We start from the raw sequence: 24,022 nt of genomic DNA, 5'->3' as shown, positions 1-24,022 counted from the left end.
CACATCTAATGTATCTCGAGAGTGATCCCGATAAATCCTCAAACTCCAATTCCCCAATCACATCTATTGTATCTCGAGAGTGATCCCGATAAATCCTCAAACTCCAATTCCCCAATCACATCTAATGTATCTCGAGAGTGATTCCGATAAATCCTCAAACTCCAATTCCCCAATCACATCTATTGTATCTCGAGAGTGATCCCGATAAATCCTCAAACTCCAATTCCCCAATCACATCTATTGTATCTCGAGAGTGATTCCGATAAATCCTCAAACTCCAATTCCCCAATCACATCTATTGTATCTCGAGAGTGATCCCGATAAATCCTCAAACTCCAATTCCCCAATCACATCTATTGTATCTCGAGAGTGATCCCGATAAATCCTCAAACTCCAATTCCCCAATCACATCTATTGTATCTCGAGAGTGATCCTGATAAATCCTCAAACTCCAATTCCCCAATCACATCTATTGTATCTCGAGAGTGATCCCGATAAATCCTCAAACTCCAATTCCCCAATCACATCTATTGTACCTCGAGAGTGATCCCGATAAATCCTCAATCTCCAATTCCCCAATCACATCTATTGTATCTCGAGAATGATCCTGATAAATCCTCATCTCCAATTCCCCAATCACATCTATTGTATCTCGAGAGTGATCCTGATAAATCCTCAAACTCCAATTCCCCAATCACATCTATTGTACCTCGAGAGTGATCCCGATAAATCCTCAATCTCCAATTCCCCAATCACATCTATTGTATCTCGAGAATGATCCTGATAAATCCTCATCTCCAATTCCCCAATCACATCTATTGTATCTCGAGAGTGATCCTGATAAATCCTCAAACTCCAATTCCCCAATCACATCTATTGTATCTCGAGAGTGATCCCGATAAATCCTCAAACTCCAATTCCCCAATCACATCTATTGTATCTCGAGAGTGATTCCGATAAATTCTCAAACTCCAATTCCCCAATCACATCTATTGTATCTCGAGAATGATCCCAATAAATCCACAGGCTCCAATTCCCCAATCACATCTATTGTATCTTGAGAGTGATCCCGATAAATCCTCAAACTCCAATTCCCCAATCACATCAATTGTATCTTGAGAGTGATCCCGATAAATCCTCAAACTCCAATTCCCCAATCACATCTATTGTATCTCGAGAGTGATCCCGATAAATCCTCAATCTCCAATTCCCCAATCGCATCTATTGTATCTCGAGAGTGATCCTGATAAATCCTCAAACTCCAATTCCCCAAGTACTGTTCATATTTCTAAAGATAGTGATTTGATGCCTCTTCAGACTAAGTGTAGGCTGTATTTAATTACGCAGTCTACTTTAAATCATTCAGTTACTGATTCTAATTTTCACTCATAGCGATTTTGTTGCAGACATGTAAATGTATATTGTCCAGTTGTGCATGTAAATTACCATTCACAAAAAAAGAAAAGCAAGTTCATTGCTGATGGCTTCCAATTTTACTCATTCACTGCATGCACTGTCTCTAATTGGGAACTGAACCTTGAGTCATGGGGAATGAACTGTTACTAACTGGGGACTGAACCTTGAGTCATGGGGAATGAACTGTTACTAACTGGGGACTGAACGTTGAGACATGGGGAATGAACTGTTACTAACTGGGGACTGAACCTTGAGACATGGGGAATGAACTGTTACTAACTGGGGACTGAACCTTGAGACATGGGGAATGAACTGTTACTAACTGGGGACAGAACGTTGAGACATGGGGAATGAACTGTTACTAACTGGGGACAGAACGTTGAGACATGGGGAATGAACTGTTACTAACTGGGGACTGAACCTTGAGACATGGGGAATGAACTGTTACTAACTGGGGACTGAACTTTGAGACATGGGGAATGAACTGTTACTAACTGGGGACAGAACGTTGAGACATGGGGAATGAACTGTTAGTAACTGGGGACTGAACCTTGAGACATGGGGAATGAACTGTTACTAACTGGGGACAGAACCTTGAGACATGGGGAATGAACTGTTACTAACTGGGGACTGAACCTTGAGACATGGGGAATGAACTGTTACTAACTGGGGACTGAACCTTGAGTCATGGGGAATGAACTGTTACTAACTGGGGACTGAACCTTGAGTCATGGGGAATGAACTGTTACTAACTGGGGACTGAACCTTGAGACATGGGGAATGAACTGTTACTAACTGGGGACTGAACCTTGAGACATGGGGATTGAACTGTTACTAACTGGGGACAGAACGTTGAGACATGGGGAATGAACTGTTACTAACTGGGGACTGAACCTTGAGACATGGGGAATGAACTGTTACTAACTGGGGACTGAACCTTGAGACATGGGAAATGAACTGTTACTAACTGGGGACTGAACCTTGAGACATGGGGAATGAACTGTTACTAACTGGGGACTGAACCTTGAGACAAGGGGAATGAACTGTTACTAACTGGGGACTGAACCTTGAGACATGGGGAATGAACTGTTACTAACTGGGGACTGAACCTTGAGACATGGGGAATGAACTGTTACTAACTGGGAACTGAACCTTGAGTCATGGGGAATGAACTGTTACTAACTGGGGACTGAACCTTGAGACATGGGGAATGAACTGTTACTAACTGGGGACTGAACCTTGAGACATGGGGAATGAACTGTTACTAACTGGGGACTGAACCTTGAGACATGGGGAATGAACTGTTACTAACTGGGGACTGAACCTTGAGACATGGGGAATGAACTGTTACTAACTGGGGACTGAACCTTGAGACATGGGGAATGAACTGTTACTAACTGGGCACTGAACCTTGAGACATGGGGAATGAACTGTTACTAACTGGGGACTGAACCTTGAGACATGGGGAATGAACTGTTACTAACTGGGGACTGAACTTTGAGTCATGGGGAATGAACTGTTACTAACTGGGGACAGAACGTTGAGACATGGGGAATGAAATGTTACTAACTGGGGACTGAACCTTGAGACATGGGGAATGAACTGTTACTAACTGGGGACAGAACGTTGAGACATGGGGAATGAACTGTTACTAACTGGGGACTGAACCTTGAGACATGGGGATTGAACTGTTACTAACTGGGGACTGAACCTTGAGTCATGGGGAATGAACTGTTACTAACTGGGGACAGAACGTTGAGACATGGGGAATGAACTGTTACTAACTGGGGACAGAACCTTGAGTCATGGGGAATGAACTGTTACTAACTGGGGACTGAACCTTGAGTCATGGGGAATGAACTGCCTCTAACCATGGACTGAAGATTGAGACATGAGAAATGAGCTGGCTATACCCAGGGACTGACTATCGGGAGACATGGAATTCATGATCTCCTTGAACAAGGGACTGAAGAATTAGTTTCTCACATGCTGTGGCTGCGGCTTTAAAGGGACTTGGAATGTTGGAGCACAGCTACTTGAGGCTGTTTATTAAATGAAATATTTATTGTATTTAGTTTTGTTACCTTTTTTATTAAACCTTAGAGAACAAATGAACATTGCATTTATCTTGAGGGAAACAATGTTATTCTCATTTTCTGCCCCGATATAGTTAGATCTCCTGGTGAATGACGGAGTGATGAGAAAGGTCCACAGCTGGAAGTAAGCAGGGATTGTCGACTGAGGAACAACAGCAGGTGAACCAGCACAGGATTGTGAGAGCACCAACCAGAGAGAACCCTTCCCATTCAATCAGCTGTCATAGATCAACTGGGGAGAAAGGCAAGAGAAAGTCCCATTTACTCTGAGAAACACTGGTCCTGTAGACAGTACACAAAGGTTACAGGGTGAGGCAGGAAATGGTGAGACTGAGACTAACAGGGTCTGACCACGGGGAACAATTCTCCAGCATGAGGCCGAGTAATGGATTGTGAAGTGAGATCAGTTTCTGTCTCAAAACACACAGGATTGAGTGAATGTTGTGTGTATTTTAGAGTCAAAATGTTTCTCATCTTGGGGGCAGCACAGTGGTGCAGTGGTTAGCACTGCAGCCTCACAGCTCCAGGGACCCGGGCTCGATTCTGGGTGCTGCCTGTGCGAAATTTGCAAGTTCTCCCTGTGACCGCGTGGGTTTTCGCTGGGTGCTCCGGTTTCCTCCCACAGCCAAAGACTTACAGGTGATAGGTAAATTGGTCATTGTAAATTGCCCCTAGTGTAAGTAGGTGGTAAGAAATATGGAATTACTGTAGGGTTAGTATAAATGGGTGGTTGTTGGTCGGCACAGACTCGGTGGGCTGAAGGGCCTGTGTCAGTGCTGTATCTCTAAATAAATAAAAAAAAAAGAAATCAAGAACCAGGGGGCACAGTTTAAAAATAAAGGATTTCCCATTTATGACGGAGATGAGAAGCAATTTCTTCTCTCAGAGGGTTGTTCATCTTTAGAATTCTCTGCCCCAGAGAGCAATGGAGGCTGGGTCATTGAATATATTCATGGTTGAGTTCAAATGATTTTTGATCTGGTATCAGGTCAAACACGGGCAAGGGAACCTCCTACTGATTACCACCGACTGCTCTCCCTCAGCTGATGAGTCAGTAGTCCTCCATGTTGAACACCACTTAGATGAAACACTGACTGTGGCAAGGGCGCAAAATGCACTCTGGGTGGAGGACTTCAATGTCCTTCACCAAGAGTGGCTCGGTAGCACTACTACACATCGAGCAGGCCGAGTACGAAAGGACATAGCTGCTAGACTGGGTCTGTGGCAGGTGGTGGGAGAACCAACAAGAGGGAAAAACATACTTGACCTCGTCCTCACCAATCTGCCTGCCACAGATGCTTCTGTCCATGACAGTATTAGTAGAAGTGACCACCGCACAGTCCTTGTGGAGACGAAGTCCCGCCTTCACATTGAAGATACCGTCCATCGTGTTGTGTGGCACTACCACCGTGCTAAATGGGATAGATTTCGAACAGATCTAGCAATGCAAAACTGGGCATCCATGAGGCGCTGTGGGCCATCAGCAGCAGCAGAATTGTACTCAACCACAATCTGTAACCTCATGGCCCGGCATATCCCCCACTCTACCATTACCTTCAAGCCAGGAGACCAACCCTGGTTCAATGAAGAGTGCAGGAGGGTATGCCAGGAGCAGGAGCAGCACCAGACATACCTCAAAATGAGGTGTCAACCTGGTGAAGCTACAATTCAGGACTACTTGCATGCCAAACTGCGTAAGCAACAGGCGATAGACAGAGCTAAGCAATCCCATAACCAACGGATCAGATCTAAGCTCTGTAGTCCTGCCATGTCTAGCCGTGAATCATGGTGCTGAAGACCTGTGCTCCAGAACTTGCCGCGCCGCTAGCCAAGCTGTTCCAGTACAGCTATAACACTGGCATTTACCCAGCAATGTGGAAAATTGCCAAGGTATGTCCTGTACACAAAAAGCAGGACAAGTCCAAGGTGGCCAATTACCGCCCCATCAGTCTACTCTCAATCTACTCTCAATCATCAGTAAAGTGATGGAAGGTGTCATCAATAGTGCCATCAAGCAGCACTTACTTAGCAATAACCTGCTCAGTGATGCTCAGTTTGGGTTCCTCCAGGGCCACTCAGCTCCTGACCTCATTACAGCCTTGGTTCAAACATGGATGAAAGAGCTGAACTCAAGAGGTGAGATGAGAGTGTCTGCCCTTGACATCAAGGCAGCATTTGACTAAGTATGGCGTCAAGGAGCCCAAGCATAACTAAAGTTAATGGGAATTAGGGGGGAAACCCTCAGCTGGCTACAGTCATACCTGGCGCAAAGGAAGATGGTTGTGGCTGTTGCAGGTCAATCATCTGAGCTCCAGGACATCACTGCAGGTGTTCCTCAGGGTAGTGTCCTAGGCCCAACCACCTTCTGCTGCTTCATCAATGACCTTCCTTCATTCATGAGGTCAGAAGTGTGGATGATTGCACAATGTTCAGCAAGATTCGCGACTCCTCAGATACTGAAGCAGTCCGTGTAGAAATGCAGCAAGACCAGGACAATATCCCGGCTTGGGCTGTTAAGTTGCAAATAACATTCGTGCCACACAAGTGCCAGACAATGACCATCTCCAAGAAGAGAGAGTCTAACCATCTCCCCTCGACATTCAATGGCATTACCATCGCTGTATCCCCCATTATCAACATCCATTGACCAGAAACTGAACTGGAGTAGCCATATAAATACTGTGGCTACAAGAGCAGGTCAGAGGCTAGGAATCCTGAGGCGAGTAACTCACCTCCTGACTCCCCAAGCCCTGTCCACCATCTACAAGGCACAAGTCAGGAGTGTGATGGAAGACTCTCCACTTGCCTGGATGGGTGCAGCTCCAACAACACTCAAGAAGCTCGACACCATCCAGGACCAAGCAACCCGTTTGATTGGCACCCCATCTGCAAACATTCACTCCCTCCACCACCGACGCACAGTGGCAGCAGTGTGGACCATCTACACGATGCACTGCAGCAACGCACCACACCAAGACTCCTTAGACAGCACCTTCCAAACCCACGACCTCTACCATCTCAAAGGACAAGGGCAGCAAATGCATGGGAACATCACCCCATGCAAGTTCCGGTCCAAGTCACACACCATCCTGACTTGGAACTCTATCGCCGTTCCTTCACTGTCGCTGGGTCAAAATCCTGGAACTCCCTTCCTAACAGCACTGAGTGTGCACCTACCCCTCATGGACTGCAGTGGTCAAGAAGGCAGTTCACCACCACCTTCTCAAGGGCAATTAGGGAGGGGCAATAAATGACGGCCTGGCCAGTGATGCCTACATCCCATGAATGAATTTTATGAAAAGCTGTCTGTGTCACATCTGGTAAGCAGAGTTGATTGTAACACTCCAGAAATACTCGATCCCAGAGCTAACAAGTATTGCACTGATCGGGGAGCAGGGACTGATATCAGGTTTAACAAGGCAATGTTCTACCTCTCATTTTCATACTTCTGTCTAACTTTCCTATGAATATTGTATTTATTACAGCACATGAGAATCCGGGAACGCCTGTCACTGCCAAGGCTGAAGGTTCAAACAGGGGAGAAGATCCAACATCTTCAGTGAAAATAAGAATGGACTCAGGTAGGTTCACAACCTTCTTTGAAATATAATTTTGGTCTTGAAGAAGGGCCCAGATCTCGTGTCAGATGCTGCACCTCACACAGGAAGGGGGAGAAGGAAAGGGGCTGAGTAGAAGGTGCGAAGTGAATGACCATCTAGAGGGCACTGCAGTCACAAGTGGAGGGAGTACTAGCACTGTCCATGGGGGACAGTGGAATGGGGGAGTGTAAGGGGGATAGAGACAATGAATCAGAGCAGGGGCTTCCTGAGCGACAGTGCCACACCAGGGAGCAGGAGGCCTCCCCGAGTGCAGCGGTGGTGAGATGTAGGTGGGACACAGGAATAGGAGAATGATAGTGGTGAGAGATTCTATAGTCAGAGGAATAGACAGATTCTTCTACAGCCCTGAGCGGGTGATGATTGATAAGTTACCTCCTTGGTACCAGAGGGTGGAACATCCTGCAACGTTTAAACCATCTCTGGGGAAGGAAGAAGAGCAGAAAATATCCCATGGTCAGTACCAATGACACAGACAGACATTTGTTTATCAAGGGAATACTGAGACTGAGGTATTAATCTGAAAAGTGGGCCCTCCAGGTTATGATCTCTGGGTTGTTTTGCACTGGGCTGCTTAAGGTAAATATGAGGCAGGTGAATGTGTGGCTGCAGGGCTGGAGCAGGACGGTGAGGGTTCACGTTTTTCGGGCACTAGAGTGTGTTCAGGGGGAAGGGAAGGGACGGTCATGATTTGAACTGACCAGTAGAAAATGGTTTTACACAAAAGATGAATGGAGCAGTGGGAAGGACATCAACTGATGTGACGGGAAGGTGGGAAATATCCAGATCTGAGACTAAAGAGTGGAATTAATAAAACTATTGGAGTAAGACAGAAATTTTATTGAATAGTGAAAAGTTGCTAGAAGGAAAGAAGGAAGGATATTTTCAGGTACATAGGAACATAGGAGCAGGAATAGGCCATTTAGCCCATCAAGCCTGCCCTGCCATTCAATATGATCATAGCTGATCATCCACTTCAATGCTTTTACCCCACACTATCCCCATATCCCTTTATGTCATTGGTATTTAGAAATCTGTCAATCTCTGCTTTAAACATACTCAATGACTGAGCTTCCACAGCCCTCTGGAGTAGAGAATTCCAAATATTCACAACCCTCTGAGTAAAGGAGTTTCTCCTCATCTCTGTCCTAGAGTCATAGTTATACAGCACAGAAACAGGCCCTTCGGCCCACCCTGTCTGTGCCGGTCATCAAGCTTATCTATTCTAATCCCATTTTTTAGCACTTGGCCCGTAGCCTGGCACGCTATAGCTTTTCAAGTGCTCATCTAAATACTACTTAAATGTTGTGAGGGTTCCTGCCTCTACCACCTCTTCAGGAAGTGCGTTAAAAAGTCAAACCACCCACTGGGTGAAAAGATTTTTCCTCAAATCCCCTCGAAACCTCCAGCCCCTTACCTTAAATCTCTGCTGTCTGGTTATTGACACCTCCGCTAAGGGAAAAAGTTTCTTCCTATATACCCTGTCAATTTCCCTCATAATTCTGTATACCTCAATTTGTCCCCCCTGCTCTAAGGAAAAGAACCCCAGCCTATCCAGTCTCTCTTCATAGCTGAAATGCTGCAGCCCAGGCAACATTCTGCTGAATCCCCTCTGCACTCTCTCCACTGAAATGAAGCCTAAATGGCTTCCCCCTTATTTTGAAATTGTGCCCCTTGGTTTGAGACTCCCCACCCAGGGGAAACATCTTAGCTGCATCTACCCTGTCTATCTGTTTAAGTATTTTGTAGATAGTTTCATGGCACCGTTACCAAGACTAGCTTTCAATTCCAGATTTTTGATTATTAATTGAATTTTAAATTCTACCAGCTACCATGGTGGGATTTGATCCCATGTCCCCAGGACATTAGCCTGACATTACCACTGTGCCACTTCTCCCAGTGGGAAGTGAGTGATGAAGTGACTTGGTTTAAAAAATGTAAGATGAGAATGTGTTCACATTCTAATAGTTGGAGAGAATGTTGAATGTTGTCTGTAAATGTATAAATCAAAGTCAGAAGCATGAGAGAGTTAAACTAGTATCTGAAACAGGGTCTGTGTTTTTACAGGGCTCAGTGAAAAATAGTTATGGATGCCAGTATGATTAAAGAGTTACATGAACATTCCACAAACGTAAACTTGTATTTATGTGACTTTCTAAACGTATTAAAACACAGGAGTGTTATCAAACGCAATTTGACACCGAGTTACATACAGAGTTGTGAATAAAAGCTTGGTGACAGAAGTAGACTTATTGAGGAAAGACATAGAGATGTGGAGAAGTTTAGGACATAATGATGTCCCAGGGAGCTATGCTAATTTAGAATCCATATGTACACAGTTTAGCTTTAGGTCGGGAAGTAGCACAATTCCTGGTAGGTTTACAGGCCAGCAAGCAGTTAGGGTTAATTACAGGAGGATCTAAGGGAAACTAACTGTGGACAGTGCAGTTTGGCAACAATATGAAATATTTCCCTTAAATTCTAAAAGTGATGCTGAAAGTGACAATGTTGGTGAAATAAAGGAGGTCCCGGGTCCGTAGTTAAAGGTCACTGTAGGGAATGATTCAGAGCTGGTCAAAATAGCCCAGGTGGATAAGTCCTTGGGACCAGTGATAATGCAACCGCGGCTGTTAAAGGAAGTCAGAGAGGTGATAGGACAGATGCTTGCCACAATTTTTCAATTCACATTTGATATTAAAAAAGGGGGATGAGGGTGGGGGTGCAGTGCTGGGGTGGCGGGTGCAGTGTTGGGGTTGGTGCTGAAAGAGACCAAGCAGTTGTCTCTGTAAAAACAAAGTGAGAGGTGAGAGGGGATAACTGGAGACCTTTTAACCTCCATATGTTGTGGGCAAACTCGTCAAATCTGTTAATCCAGGTTGGAATAGTGAGAACATTGTGATACAAGGGATGATGAGGATATCGCCAAGTTGTATTTGACAAACCTGTGAACATGATCCCTTTTTTTACCATGTACCTGTCCACAGTTTTTTTTTCATGTTTGTGCTTTGGTCCAGGGCTATTCTATTTTTCTGTCCATTAACACCCTCTCTGCACTAATGCTTTGTCTTTTACCACACCATTAACATACCGTTTGTCTTTGCTCCATGACCTTCTGGTCAGTTATTCTCTGTGACCCTGTCCTATCGACACCTTCACGTTTGTTATCTCTTTCCCCACCCCCACTTTATTTGCTTAAAACCTGTTACATTTCTAATCTTTGCCAGTTCTGATGACAGGTCATTGACCTGAAATGTTAACTCTGCCTTTCCCTCCACAGATGCTGCCAGACCTGCTGAGTATTTCCAGAATTTCTTGTTTTTATTTCAGATTTCCAGCATCTGCAGTTTTTGCTTTTATATTATTATTTATGTGAGGAACCCAAAACTGGTTACCCTGTTCTCAAGGCAATTAGGGATGGGCAATAAATGCCAGCGACTCTCCCATTCCAAGAACAAATTTAATAAAATCCCAAGTGAGGTTTGACCAATGTCTTGTACCAGGACAAAATAGAATCCCTCGTCTGATAATCAATTGTCCTATGTATGCACCTCAATGACTGTTTGCCCTAACTATCACTTCACAGCGTTATTTGTTTACTGTTAGAGATAGACACACTAGAATTCCCAGACCTCTCTCTTTCTCCACTGTTTTTAATACTTTTCTTTGAATGTTGTATGAATGTGAACACTACACTTATCCAAGTTGAACATCATTTGCCAGTCATGAGCCCAATCTCCCAACACATTAAGATACAGCTTTGTTAAGACAGGATGGGATAGCATGATGAAATGTAGCACATCCTGTATATGTAGCGTTTCTGTTTGTTACTGTGACTCTCAGGAGGTGTCAGTCATTTAGTGCAAAGTAAATGTTGCAGCCTGGATGGAACGTGGATAATGTGTTTAGTTTTCTCCATTTTTGTTCACAGATCCAAACTCCACAGTCCCTGAGTTCTTGGCAAAGTGTGATGATTACCAACTGTTCCAATTGACAAAATTCTACCGGGACAGACTAGAACAGGCGATTGAAGAAGGAGTGGATGGAGTCAGCTCATTGTTAACATACGAGAGACATTTCAGTGGACAGGAGCATCGGGTAAGTGAGAGGGACACAGAATGAGTTTGGATTATTTAAATAGCACGGAAGTAACATAATTTCAAGTCTTAGAAATATAGAGTGTTAGAAAAAAAGAGAAAAAATAGAAAGAAATAGATAAAGCTGAGAATATTATGAATCTGAAACAATGATACGAAGAGGTGAAAATAGCCAGCAGATCCATCAATACCTGGACAAAGAACAGACGAATGGTTCAGGTAGAATTCCTGGGTGGACTGAGAACAAGGGAAAATGTTTTAGTGGGACTGGGAAAAGGAGTGATTAGAGGTAACAGACAGGACTAAGACTGAAGGTCATCAGTTGACTGACTTGAAAATTACATAAAGGAAATCAAGGAACAGAAAAATGACAAAAGTTATCTGCAGAGAAAATGAGAGAAATTTGAAGAACAGAAACAACAATGGTTGTAATGTAATAAACCAGATCAAACTATGGGGATTGAAAACTAGATGCCTTGCAGGGTTTTTTCTCTCCATACATCACTGGGGGTCATATCCAACTTTGGCAGAGGCACAATGCAGGGAATAGAAATTGCTGTGGAGTGTTACTCCCTGGGACAGCACTTTAGAAAATTGCACGCATGCAGTTTGTAATGTTATGTCACTTCCCTGTAGTGGAAGAGAAGTAAATGGAAATGATCATCTGTCACGGCATTTAATGGATGGTCAATCTGCTGCTACCCACACAAGTGGAAAATCTGGGCAACTGAGTCTTATCCCAACCTCCTGTTCATTACTCATTACTGTTAAAATCCCAGCCCCTAGTCTATTGCCAATCTTCTGTTCACTCTCCAGACTCCAGCCTTCCTTTTTATCCACGCAACTACAGAATTCTGATTTCTAACATTCTGTTCTCTTGTTTTGATAATAGTTAATTAGACTGAATTATGCTTTCTGATCAGTTCATGTGTGATGAACAATGTTCTGTCTAAGCTGTGCAACCACACAGCAACTGGGAAGTTTCTACACAGGCCACACACTATGCGGCCCATTTAAGTCATCGCACATGCAGGACCACCCCAAAATAATTAATCATATCGTCCACTTACTCCCAAAAATTACAGCATGCATTGGTGAAGAAGATTGACTCGACTGATTCCTGAAATGAAGGGGTTATTTTATGAGGAAAGTTTGGACAGGTTTGGCCCACATTCATTGGAGTTTAGAAGAATGAGTGGTGATTAAAGGCCTGCTCAAGTCACAAAAAAACCTGACCCGAGCCCGACCCAGCCCGAGTCCCTCCATTTTTGCCCCCGAGCCCGACCCGAGCCTAACCCGACCACCGCAATGTTCCCTTTAACTTACCTTCCAACTCCCAGTGTGAAGGTAGCTCTAACATGAGCCTGATGACATCATCGCGATGCGCATTCACTCACTGCGCAGACTCAAGAGTTTCCTTCTTTGACATCATTACTCATTACTGTTAAAATCCCACCCCCTAGTCTATTGCCAATCTTCTGTTCACTCTCCAGACTCCAGCCTTCCTTTTTATCCACGCAACTACAGAATTCTGAAGATGCAGATGAGGAGAATTCTTTTCTCTCTGAGGTTTGTTAGTCTAAGGAATTCTGTCTCCCAGAGAGCAGTGGAGGCTGGGTCATTGAAAACTTTTAAGGCTGAGTTAGATAGATTCTTGATTGACAAAGGAGTCAAAGGTTATAGCAGCTAGACAGGAAAGTAAAGCTCAGGCTGCAATCAGATCAGCCATGATCTTATTGTCGTGCCTAATTTAACTCTGAATCGGAAGATTGAGCCCTTTTCCAATTATGTCAAACTCCCAGGCACCAGACACCGGAATACAAACTTATGACAAGGAGAAGTTTAGTACAACAGTTTTATTTAGACACCAAATAAGTACAAGTCTCACTTCTTGTCCAAGATACTACCCGTCAATACAGAGGTGATCAATCTCTCGTCACGGTTGATCACTGAGCCTCCGTACTCAGGGTCCTGCCTTCAAGAGTTGTTCCTAGGTTCCTGCCGAGGATATACTCAAGCGTTAACCCTTATATATTCTTTAAAGGCTCATTGCTCAACACATGACTCATATGATTGTGTCTTGCATGGTCTTTAAGATAAAGCTCCAAACATTAGCTCATCTTTGATTAGCAAGCGTTAGTGGTTTAGCTGCCTAAGCAGATGTCCAGACTTGTTTGTGACACCCATTGTTTGTTCCCCTTAATCTGCTCCCCTTTATCTGCACCGTTCAACAGTCACTGATTTGTTCCCCTTTGTCTGCACAGTTCAGCAATCATGTACCTTAACCATAAGTTTCGACATGTCTGTAAGCTTACTTCAGCAAGTTCTGCATCTGTCTTAGCTGCCTTAGAGCATGCTGGGTATAGAACAATACCAGAATAATTTTTCAAGGCTTACATTATCAAATGGCAGAGGAGGCTGGAGGGGCCGAATTCATATTCTTGTATGAAATACATCCAACTTTATCCAGATTGCTTTGCATTAAGGGAAGTAGAGCAATTAAATGAACAACTGGCAAAGACACAAAAGGATAGGGATGCTTGGAAGGACCGGGTCCACCAGCTCTCAGGACAGTCAGTGTAAAATATCATTAAATATTTGATAATTCTTCAGACTCTGAACACTTACAGAAACTCCTCAGGTAGATAGTTTGCTGGTCTGATAAACAGATTTTTGGTCTCTCTGGGAAAGTGGAGTTGAAGCCTATGATCAGCCATGATTGTATTGAATGGCGGAGCAGAAATGATGGGCGACATGGTCTACTCCTGCTCCTATTTCTTATGTTTTTGTGTGTTCGCACTTAATCTCTCCACCTCCCATGGAAGTAGCCCAAAGTTCTCAAACTCCTTTCTAACATTAACTCCACATCCCTGGTAACATCCTAGTGAATCTGTATGGCAATTTTTCAATTGTGTTTTCTCCCATAATTTTCAGAACATCAAGAAATCATCTTCTGCCCTTGTTCTTCTAGCTGGTAGCTGGTAGAGGTTGTGGGTTTGTAAGGCTCTGTCGAATGAGCCTTGGTGAGTTGCTGCAATGCAACTTGTAGACAGTACACACTGCTGCCACTGTGCATCAGTGCTGAAGGGAATGGATGTTGAAAGTGGTAGATGGGGTACCAATCAAGTGGACTGCTTTGTCCTGGATGGTGTTGAGCTTCTTGAATGTTGCTGGAACTGCATCCATCTACTTGTTACAAGAGTTCCATTTTTTGTTAAAAACTTGGGAATCTATATTTAAGGAAAAACTAAAAATGATTTCATGGACATTGAAACATCTGGAGATGGCTGAACTTTGTGTCTTTTTTTGAAGAAAAAATGGTTTGGGACTGAGTTGACCTGAGAGTGGAATGTAAACACTTGCTGGAAAACATCTGTTTACAAAGAACCCAACAGGGGGATTGTTTTCTAACCTAAAGGGACAGATGTTGACAAGCAAGTGACAAAGGAGTGATTAATGGTGGTCATGTGACTTGTTTCTGGAGGTTTAGTTTCAATTTGAACTGTTGAAACAATCAGTTGTTGTTTCTGCCTGGAGAGGAGAAAAACTTCCCACCTTTCTCTTTGAAAAGGAATCCTGCATCTCGTGAGAAGAAACCCTGTATTTCAATTGTTGCAGATTTCTATTTCCTCCTGTCTCTGAAGAATCCCCGCGTCAAGCTGTACTCTTGCATCCTCTGTTTTAAAATGTCCTGAATCTTTGCAGAAACTTTGAATCTTTAAAAGATTTGAACCGAATGTGTAAAAATTGACACTTGTTGCTGCACACCTGATGGAAGACCTATGTGAAGCTTCTGCAGTTGACTTTCTTGACCCAAAACGGACTGTTTATCAATCTCGCCTGGAAAGACTCTGAGTGGCATCCATCTATTCAACTTTGGGACACCTCGCCAAAGCAAAGGACTTCCAACTCTTTGCTTCAGTATAAGTTTCTTTTCCCCCTTATTTTTCTAGGTAACAGTCGGGAACAGAAATCCCTTTATTCCCTGGTTAACCAGTTTTTGGATATATATGCGTGAGGGCTAGGGAAAAAATAAGGAGCTTTAATATTTCAATTCGTATATATATAAACTTAATTATTGGTTATGACTTGGCTTTATAGTAAATGGATAATTTTGCTGTTTATTAAAGAAACTTGGTTGGAGTTCTTTATTCTGGGGATAAATAGAACATCTAATTGGCTGTGTCGGTAAATAGGAAACTTTATTGATATGCTGTTACCTGTGGAGAAGTGGGACTGAGTTAACAATGCAGTCCTCCCGCCTCGGTCATAACACACTCCTGACTTGTGCCTTGTAGATGGTGGACAGGCACTGGGAAGTCAGGAGGTGAGTTACTTGCCATTTCTGACCTACTCTTGTAGCCACAGTATTTATGTGGCTGGTCCAGTTCAGTTTATGGTCAATGGTACCCCCAGGATGTTGATAGTGGGGGATACAGTGATGGCAATGCCATTGAACATCAAGGGGAGATGGATAGATTCTCTCTTGTTTGATATAGTCATTTTCTGGCACTTTTGTGGCGCAAATGTTACTTGCCACTTATCAGCCCAAGCCTGGATATTGTCCAGGTCTTGCTGAGTCTAGATACGAGCTGCATCAGTATCTGAGGAGTCGTGAATGGTGCTGAACATTGTGCAATCAGTGCACATTCCCACTTCTGACCTTCTAATGGAGGAAAGTTCATTGATGAAGCAGTTAAAGATGGTTGGGCCTAGGACACGACCCTGAGGAACTCCTGCAGTGATGTCCTGGGATAATTGACCTCCCACAGCCACAACCATCTTCCTTTGTGCTAGGTCTGACTCCAACCAGCGTAGAGTTTTCCCCCTGATTCCCATTTACTCCTGTTTTGTGAGGGTCCGTTGTTACCATACTCTGTCAAATGATGTCAAGGGTAGTCACTCTCACCTCACCTCTTGAGTTCAGCTCTTGTGTCCATGTTTAGACCAAGGCTGTAATGAGGTCAGGCTGAGTGGCCCTGGCGGAACCCAAACTGAGCATCACTGAGCAGGTTATTGCTGAGCACTATCGATGACCACTTCCATCACTTTGCTGATGATCAAGAGTAGACAGATGAGGTGTTAATTGGCTGGTTTGGATTTGTCCTGCTTTTTTGTGTATGGGATATAATTGGGCAATTTTCCACATTGCCGGGTAGATGCCAGTGTTGTAGCTGATGTCACTTTCACCTCACCTCTGGAATTCAACTATTTTGTCCATGTTTGGGCCAAGTCCATAGTGAGGTCTGAAGCCGAGTGGCTATGATGAACCCAAACTGAGCATCAGTGAGCAGGTTATTTGTGAGTAAGTGCTTCTTGATAACATTGGTGAGAACTTCTTACATCACTTTGTTGATGATTGTGAGTAGCCAATTGGGATAGTAAATGACCCTGGTTCGGTTTGTCAGTCTTTTCATGTACAAAACATACCTGGGTAATTCTCTACATTATCAGGTAGATGCCAGTGATGTGGCAGCACTGGAACAACTTGTCTTGACCTACAACTAGTTATAGAACTCACGTCTTCAACACAACAGCCAGAATGTTGTCAGGACCCATGTACTTTGCCGTGTCTATTTCTCTCACCCCTTCCATGATATCATGTGGAGTGAATAAAATTGTCTGGAAACTGGATATCCTCCAAGTGGTGTTCAACATGGAGGAGTATTGATCTTTGGCTGAAGGAGGACGGTATGTGGTGATCAGAAAAAGATTTCCTTACCCGTATTTTCCCTGAAGTGACAAGGTGACGTGGGGTCCTGAGTCAATGTTGAGGACATTCAGGGTCACTGCTAGCCGAATGTATACCATTGTGCCCCACCACAGGTCAGTCTGCTCTGCCGATGGGACAGGATATACTCAAGGATTCTGATGAAGGACTCTGGGATGGGGGCTAATAAATATGATTTTGTAAATATGAGTGTGTTACACTTGCTTGATAAATGTGTGGTCCTCCTGTGCCACATTGGCTTGAGTTCCCAGATGTTAGTGAGGAGTACTTTTCAGGCTTGACTGGGCTGGGTGTTCCTTCATTCTACCCAAATCCCATGCCAAGACCAAAGATCAGTGACCGGCCCAGATTTATTCTTAAAAATCCTTCATTGTCGAGGCTTGCTAGGCCACTTCAGCGGCGACCACAGTGGTGAAGGACCGGAGCCACGTATCGACCAGACCTAAAGGATATTCAGTTTTACAACAATCTTCTTTATCGCTACCAGATTTTTTTTTTAAATTTCCAGATGTTAGAAATTGTAATTTGAATTCAAACTCACAAAATGCCTTGCAGAAATTTGAAATCAGGTCTCTGGATTACTGGTACTATAACATTACATAAGAACATAAGAAATAGGAGCAGGAGTAGGCCATTCAGCTCCTCAGGCCTGCCCCGCCATTCAAAAAAGATCATGGCTGATCTGTCCCAGTCCTCAACTCCGCTTTCGGGCCTGCTCTGCCTCACCCTCGACTCCCCGAGATTTCAAAAATCTATCTACCTCCTCCTTAAATACATTTAGTGACCTGGCCTCGACAACTCTCTGAGGCAGAGAATTCCAGAGATTCACCATCCTCTGAGAGAAGAAATTCCTTCGCATCTCAGTTTTAAATGTGTACCCCCTTATTCTGTAATTATGTCCCCTAGTTTGAGATTCCCCGACTAGTGGAAACATATTCTCAACATCTACCCTGTCGAGCCCCCTTAAAATCTTATATGTTTCCATAAGATTACCTCTCATTCTTCTAAACTCCAATGAATAAAGGTCTAACCCCGTTTAGCCGTTCTTGATAAGACAACCCCTTCATCCGAGGAATCAGCCTAGTGAACCTTTTCTCAACTGCCTCCACTGCTAGTATATCCTTCTTTAAATACGGGGACCAAAACTGTCCATAGTACTCCAGGTGTGGCTTCACCAACACCCTGTACAGTTGTAACAGAACTTCCCTATTTTTAAACTCTAACCCCCTAGAAATAAAGGCCAAAATTCCATTTGCCTTTCTAATTACTTGCTGCATCTGCATGCTAACCTTTTGTGTTTCCTGTACAAGAACACCCAGATCCCTCTGTGCTGCAGTATTTTGTAGTCTTTCTCCATCTAACTAATAATCTGCCTTTTTATTCTTCCTACCAAAGTGGATGACCTCACACTTTCCAACATTGTACGCCATCTGCCAGGTTTTTGCCCACTCACTTAACCTATCTATATCACTTTTCAGATTCTTTGTGTCCTCACCACAACATGCCTTCCCACCTATTTTTGTATTGTCAGCAAATTTGGATACAATACACTCTGTCCCTTCCTCTAAGTCATTAATGTAGATAGTAAATAGTTGAGGCCCTAGGACTGATCATTGCACCCCACTAGTTATGACTTTCCAAACTGGGAAAGACCCAATAATCCCGACTCTCTGCCTTCTGTGTATTAGTCAATCCTCAATCCAATCCAACACATTACCCCCAATACCCTGAGCTCCCATTTTGTGCAATAACCTTTTATGTGGCACCTTATCAAACGCCTTTTCAAAATCCAACTACACAACAATAATTATCCACTTTGCTTGTCATATCCTCAAAGAACTCTAACAAATTTGTCAAACATGATTTCCCTTTCGTAAAATCATGTTGACTCTGATTGCATAATGATTCTCTAAATGTCCTGCTATTTCTTCCTTCATAATCGACTCAAGCATTTTCCCAATGACTGACATTAAGCTAACTGGTCTAGAGTTTCCTGCTTTCTTTCTCCCTCCTTTCTTGAATAGGGTTGTCACATTAGCGGTTTTCCAATCGGCTTGTATCCTACCGGAATCCAGTGAGTTTTGGTATATTATGAACAGTGTCTCCACTATCTCTGCAGTCACTTCTTTTAAAACCCTTGGGTGCAGACCTTCAGGTCCTGGCGACTTTTCTGCCTTTAGTCCCATTAGCTTGTCCAGCACCTTTTCCCTCGTGATATTGTTACAACTTTCTCCCTCCCATTTACACCTTGTTCATCTATTATTGATGTGGTGTTTATAGTGTTCTGCACTGTGAAGACTGATGCAAAATATTGGTTTAAATTATCTGCCATTTCCCTGTTATTAATTCCCCATTCACATCCTCTAAGGGCCCCACACTTACTGTCAATTTTCCACATTAAAGCCTCTATGTTACTATAAACTGTAGGTGAAAGTCCTGACTGCTTGTGCCTCGTGCCAGATATATGTTCCCAGTGACTGAGGTTTCAAACTGGCAGAGGGTGTGTAAACTAATGGGTGACACACGTTTCAATGACTGAGGGGAAAAGCAATTGGATTTTTCATCCTTATTGTTAATTCTCCTGACTAATAGATCAGCAGTGATTGTATTGATTAGTCAGTGGTGATCAGTTAGACAGTTTTCTAGCTGCTTCCCTCACTTCAGAATCAATGCTTCTCTGTCACTTGAGTTCTGATTGTGATTTACTGAAATAAAACAGCAGCCAAAGTGTGACAGCAGAAAGTAAGTAGGAGAAACAAGTGGATCATATTGTTATTCAGTATCTGATGCGATGTTGGAGACTGAAGGACAGAGGAAACTAATCCGAGTGAAACGACTGCAGAGCATCAGTGATTCCTCACTCTTCCAGAACAATACTTCTGATTTCTATTTTGGTTTCATCTACTTTCCATGAATGAATTAATCAAGATCTGAGATCGATCGATTTTTGCGAGCCACGTATATTAAGGGATATGGAGCCAAGGTGAGTGGATGAGGTTAGGATATCAATCAGCCATGATCTCATTGAATCGTAGAAGAGGCTTGATGGGCAGAATGGCCTGCTTCTGTTCTCATGTCCCTCGAAGACGCTTGCAGAATATTCAGCCCATGTTCGGAATAGATCAGTATGTACTCCAGTGACTGTTTCCTGTGATTAAAAAAAGGCTGGGATCTTTTCATTCTCAGTGTCCAGCGATCACTCCCCTCCTCAATATATTCATCATTATACTTACAGAAAATCATTGAACTCACAGAGAAGGGAAACAGGGCAGACAGTTCCAAACTTCTCCTAAATCTGGTGATGGAGAAAGGCTCTCGGGTCCGAAGGGTGATGTGGGAATCCTTTGTGAAAATGCGTCACGGAGTACCAAAGTTGGACAAAATACTGAAAGATATACAGGAACTCGGTATGGTAAAATCACACACTGAATTCAACTTCAGATTCAAACACTGCAGAATTTACTATATTACACAAATCTGATTTCATGTAAATTAATTGATTTAAACAGGTTGTGATTCATTTGATTATACACGCATCGCAGGAGGTTTATCTGAATTACCCAGTCACCTGAAAGGTAAGTGATGACATGGAGATTTCAAACATCCTATTTCACTTCTCAGAATCCGACTGTCGCCGTTTGTTTCTGGAAATCAGAAGTTCAGAGGCTGGAGAAACACGATTGAAAGTTGCTTGCATTTATCTTAAATCTTAGATTTGGTTTCTGATATACGCTGTAAATGTATGGACTTTGCAAATACTTCACTGAATCCACTGACTTCGGAATGTTGTGTATAGGATCCTGACACGCTATGAAACACCATACACACCTACAGGATCCTGATACACTGTGAAACCCTGTACACAGCTGGCAGGATCCTGATACCCTGTGAAACCCTGTACACAGCTGGCAGGATCCTGATACACTGTGAAACCCTGTACACAGCTGGCAGGATCCTGATACACTGTGAAACCCCAGACACACCCGGCAGGATCCTGATACACTGTGAAACCTCATACACACCTGGCAGGATCCTGATACACTGTGAAACCCTGTACACAGCTGGCAGGATCCTGATACACTGTGAAACCCTATACACACCTGGCAGGATCCTGATACACTGTGAAACCCCAGACACACCCGGCAGGATCCTGATGCACTGTGAAACCCCATACACACCTGGCAGGGTCCTGATACACTGTGAAACCCCAGACACACCCGGAAGGATCCTGATACACTGTGAAACCCCATACACACCTGGCAGGATCCTGATACACTGTGAAACCCCATACATACCTGGCAGGATCCTGATACACTGTGAAACCCCATACATACCTGGCAGGATCCTGATACACTGTGAAACCCCATACGCACCTGGCAGGATCCTGATACACTGTGAAACCCCATACACACCTGGCAGGATCCTGATACACTGTGAAACCCCATACACACCTGACAGGATCCTGATACACTGTGAAACCCCATACACACCTGTCAGGATCCTGATACACTGTGAAACCCCATACATACCTGGCAGGATCCTGATACACTGTGAAACCCCATACATACCTGTCAGGATCCTGATACACTGTGAAACCCCATACATACCTGGCAGGATCCTGATACACTGTGAAACCCCATACATACCTGGCAGGATCCTGATACACTGTGAAACCCCATACACACCTGTCATGTGCCCTCAACTCACAGGGAAATAATAGCACCTTGAGTCAGAAGTATTGACTCCTGTAGCTCTATCCTATAGATTGACAATAAAGAGGAGGAGAGATGTGAAAAAAGAAAATAGAATTAAATGTAGTCTAGCACAGAAGCAGGCCAATTGGTAGCGGTAAAGAAGGTCTTGTCGATATATAGCTCCAGCTCTTCACCAATGTGGTCACCTCTGAAATGGCTGAGCAAGCCTCTACAATGAAGGATGTTTAAGAATGAATCTGAGCAGATCACTGATCTTTGGTCATGGCATGAGATTTTGGCCGAATGAAGGAACACCCACATGGGCCACCTCCCACCCATCTTCCTCTAACGCTATGACGATATCCTTTTATTCCTTTTCACTTCCCAGCTTCCCCTCTTCAGCTGAACTACTCCTTTGGTAGTGAACTCCACATTGCAAACACTCTGGCTAAAGATATTTCTCCTGAATTACCTATTGGACTTATTGGTGGCTATCTTCATTTACAAATGGCAATCTCCTCTCTATGTCTACTCTGTTAATCCTCATTCGTATTATTAATCACCTCGATTCGGGAAACCTCATCCTTATTTTTTTTTCTAGAGAATAGAGCCCCAGTTTGTTCAGTCTCCCTTGACAAATATCACCTACCAGTTTTGTTATCATCCTCGTGATTCTTTTTTTACGCCTTATCCAGTGGCTTTATCATCGAGATTATATGGAGACATGAGCTGTGCACATTGCTGTAAGGTAGTGTTTTTTGCACAGCAGAGAATGACCAGTCAGAATCCTTTTCATCTCCTCTCAGATGTGAACACAATAGAACATTAATCCATTAATCTAAGAATATAATGAAAATATTGTTCTGGGTGATGAGAAATGTATTTGCTATTTTCCCACTGGCAACAAACCAGTTGAAATGTGCTGTGAAATTTCTTCTGCTCCATGATGGTTCCTTTTAGACTCAAGTCAATGATTAACAGAAACATATTTTCTAATTTCCAGCACTGCATTAGAGAAAACTCAGAACAAGATTAAACAACACAATGGAATTATTAGTAGGACAGTTGAAATGAAATGTTAAGGTTTTCTGCTCTAACATTAAACTGAGTGAAGTGTGCAGTAGCTTTCTTTTTGATTTTAATTGGTGTTCAGAAAGGACTGTTACGTCAACACAATTATTTGTTGCATGTTTGATATAACAGGAGAATGTTTCAGAATAGAAAAAGGCTATCAGTCTCAAATAAGCCAGCTCCTGTTGGAGATGAACACGCTTACCCCTCCTTTCAGTGTATCCACGGAAACATATTCAGTTGTCCTTAGACCGACTTGCACTGTTCATTTATTGTCCTTCTAAATCATCATTAATTTCATGAGCAATGCTCACTGCATAATTTCAGTTTATCCATTATGAAATATTTTCATTCATTGTGAGTCACTTTCTTGCATTAATTTGATGAATTCAGTTCATATATAGATCAAAATTTCAAAATCTGATGTCTCATCCCACAAACAATGCAAATCTATCTCTGATGCCATTTCCTATGTCTTCATTGAATGAAGCAGTGATCGTTTTAAAGGCAGAGAAGGGAAAGAATTTTTAAAACAAAAGCAGAAAATGCTGGAATTACTCAGCAGGTCAGGCAGCTTCTGTGGAGAATAAAATAGAGTTAACGTTTCAGATCTGTGTACCTTTCATCAAGAATTTTTGAAGTGTGTTCAGGAGAATTATGTTGATCAGTATGTTTCCTCCTAATGAGGAAGGAGACATTGTTGGATCCAGTCCTGGGAATAAAATGGGACAAATTTCATAAAGCTAATATCATGTGTGGATTTGTAATGAAATGCCTATAACAGAGGGCAGATCTGTTAGTATTAACCATAGGGTGGCTATTCATCTAGAAGCACTTGGCACTATTCTAGTACCATATGCCCTTAGATCCAGTATTTTGAAGTTTGCAATGGTACAGCCCAGCCTGAGGGAAAGGTCAATTCATTCACAGGTACTCACCAACCAGTGTGGTGATGATTTAAAATGAATGATACCAAAATCGACCAATTAGAGGTTGAACAGTTCCAAATGGTCACCCCATCCTAGTCTTTATACATATATTAGTTATTATACTGCCTGTATTATGAGTACTGTTATTATTGGTAATTGTTACTTAAACTTAATCCAGAAAGTGATTCGGTGTGCAAAAAAATGCAATTGCGATGCTCCATGCTAATTTTAATTAATTGTATCGACAGGCCTTCAGCTAGTAGCCATTTCTGCATGTGCACATGTGCAGGGGTTGGTGGGTTAATTATCCATCAGAGGGAAACTATCACCTTTGTAGAAATCTCCATGTTCAGTATACATTAGAATCAGGTGAA

General features: G+C 43.1%; 1 protein-coding gene across 4 annotated transcripts in view; it reads left to right on the top strand.

Moving 5' to 3' along the window:
* The window catches only part of LOC137385154 (NACHT, LRR and PYD domains-containing protein 3-like), a 48,100-nt gene that overhangs the window by 15,504 nt on the left and 8,574 nt on the right, over window positions 1–24,022 (top strand). For 3 of the 4 annotated variants that reach the window (XM_068060098.1, XM_068060095.1, XM_068060097.1), the window contains exons 2-6: window positions 3,587–3,671; window positions 6,998–7,093; window positions 11,058–11,224; window positions 20,190–20,361; window positions 20,464–20,529. In XM_068060098.1, coding sequence (XP_067916199.1) covers window positions 7,084–7,093; window positions 11,058–11,224; window positions 20,190–20,361; window positions 20,464–20,529 — 415 coding nt within the window. In that variant the 5' untranslated portion in view covers window positions 3,587–3,671; window positions 6,998–7,083. Of the gene's footprint in view, window positions 1–3,586; window positions 3,757–6,997; window positions 7,094–11,057; window positions 11,225–20,189; window positions 20,362–20,463; window positions 20,530–24,022 lie in introns of those variants that run through there. The other variant, XM_068060099.1, reaches the window with a different exon arrangement.

Source organism: Heterodontus francisci, chromosome 28 (genome assembly GCF_036365525.1).
Source record: "Heterodontus francisci isolate sHetFra1 chromosome 28, sHetFra1.hap1, whole genome shotgun sequence".
NCBI lineage: Eukaryota > Metazoa > Chordata > Chondrichthyes > Heterodontiformes > Heterodontidae > Heterodontus > Heterodontus francisci.
Note: the sequence above shows the minus strand (reverse complement) of the source record. Positions and strands in the feature narration are given on the sequence as shown.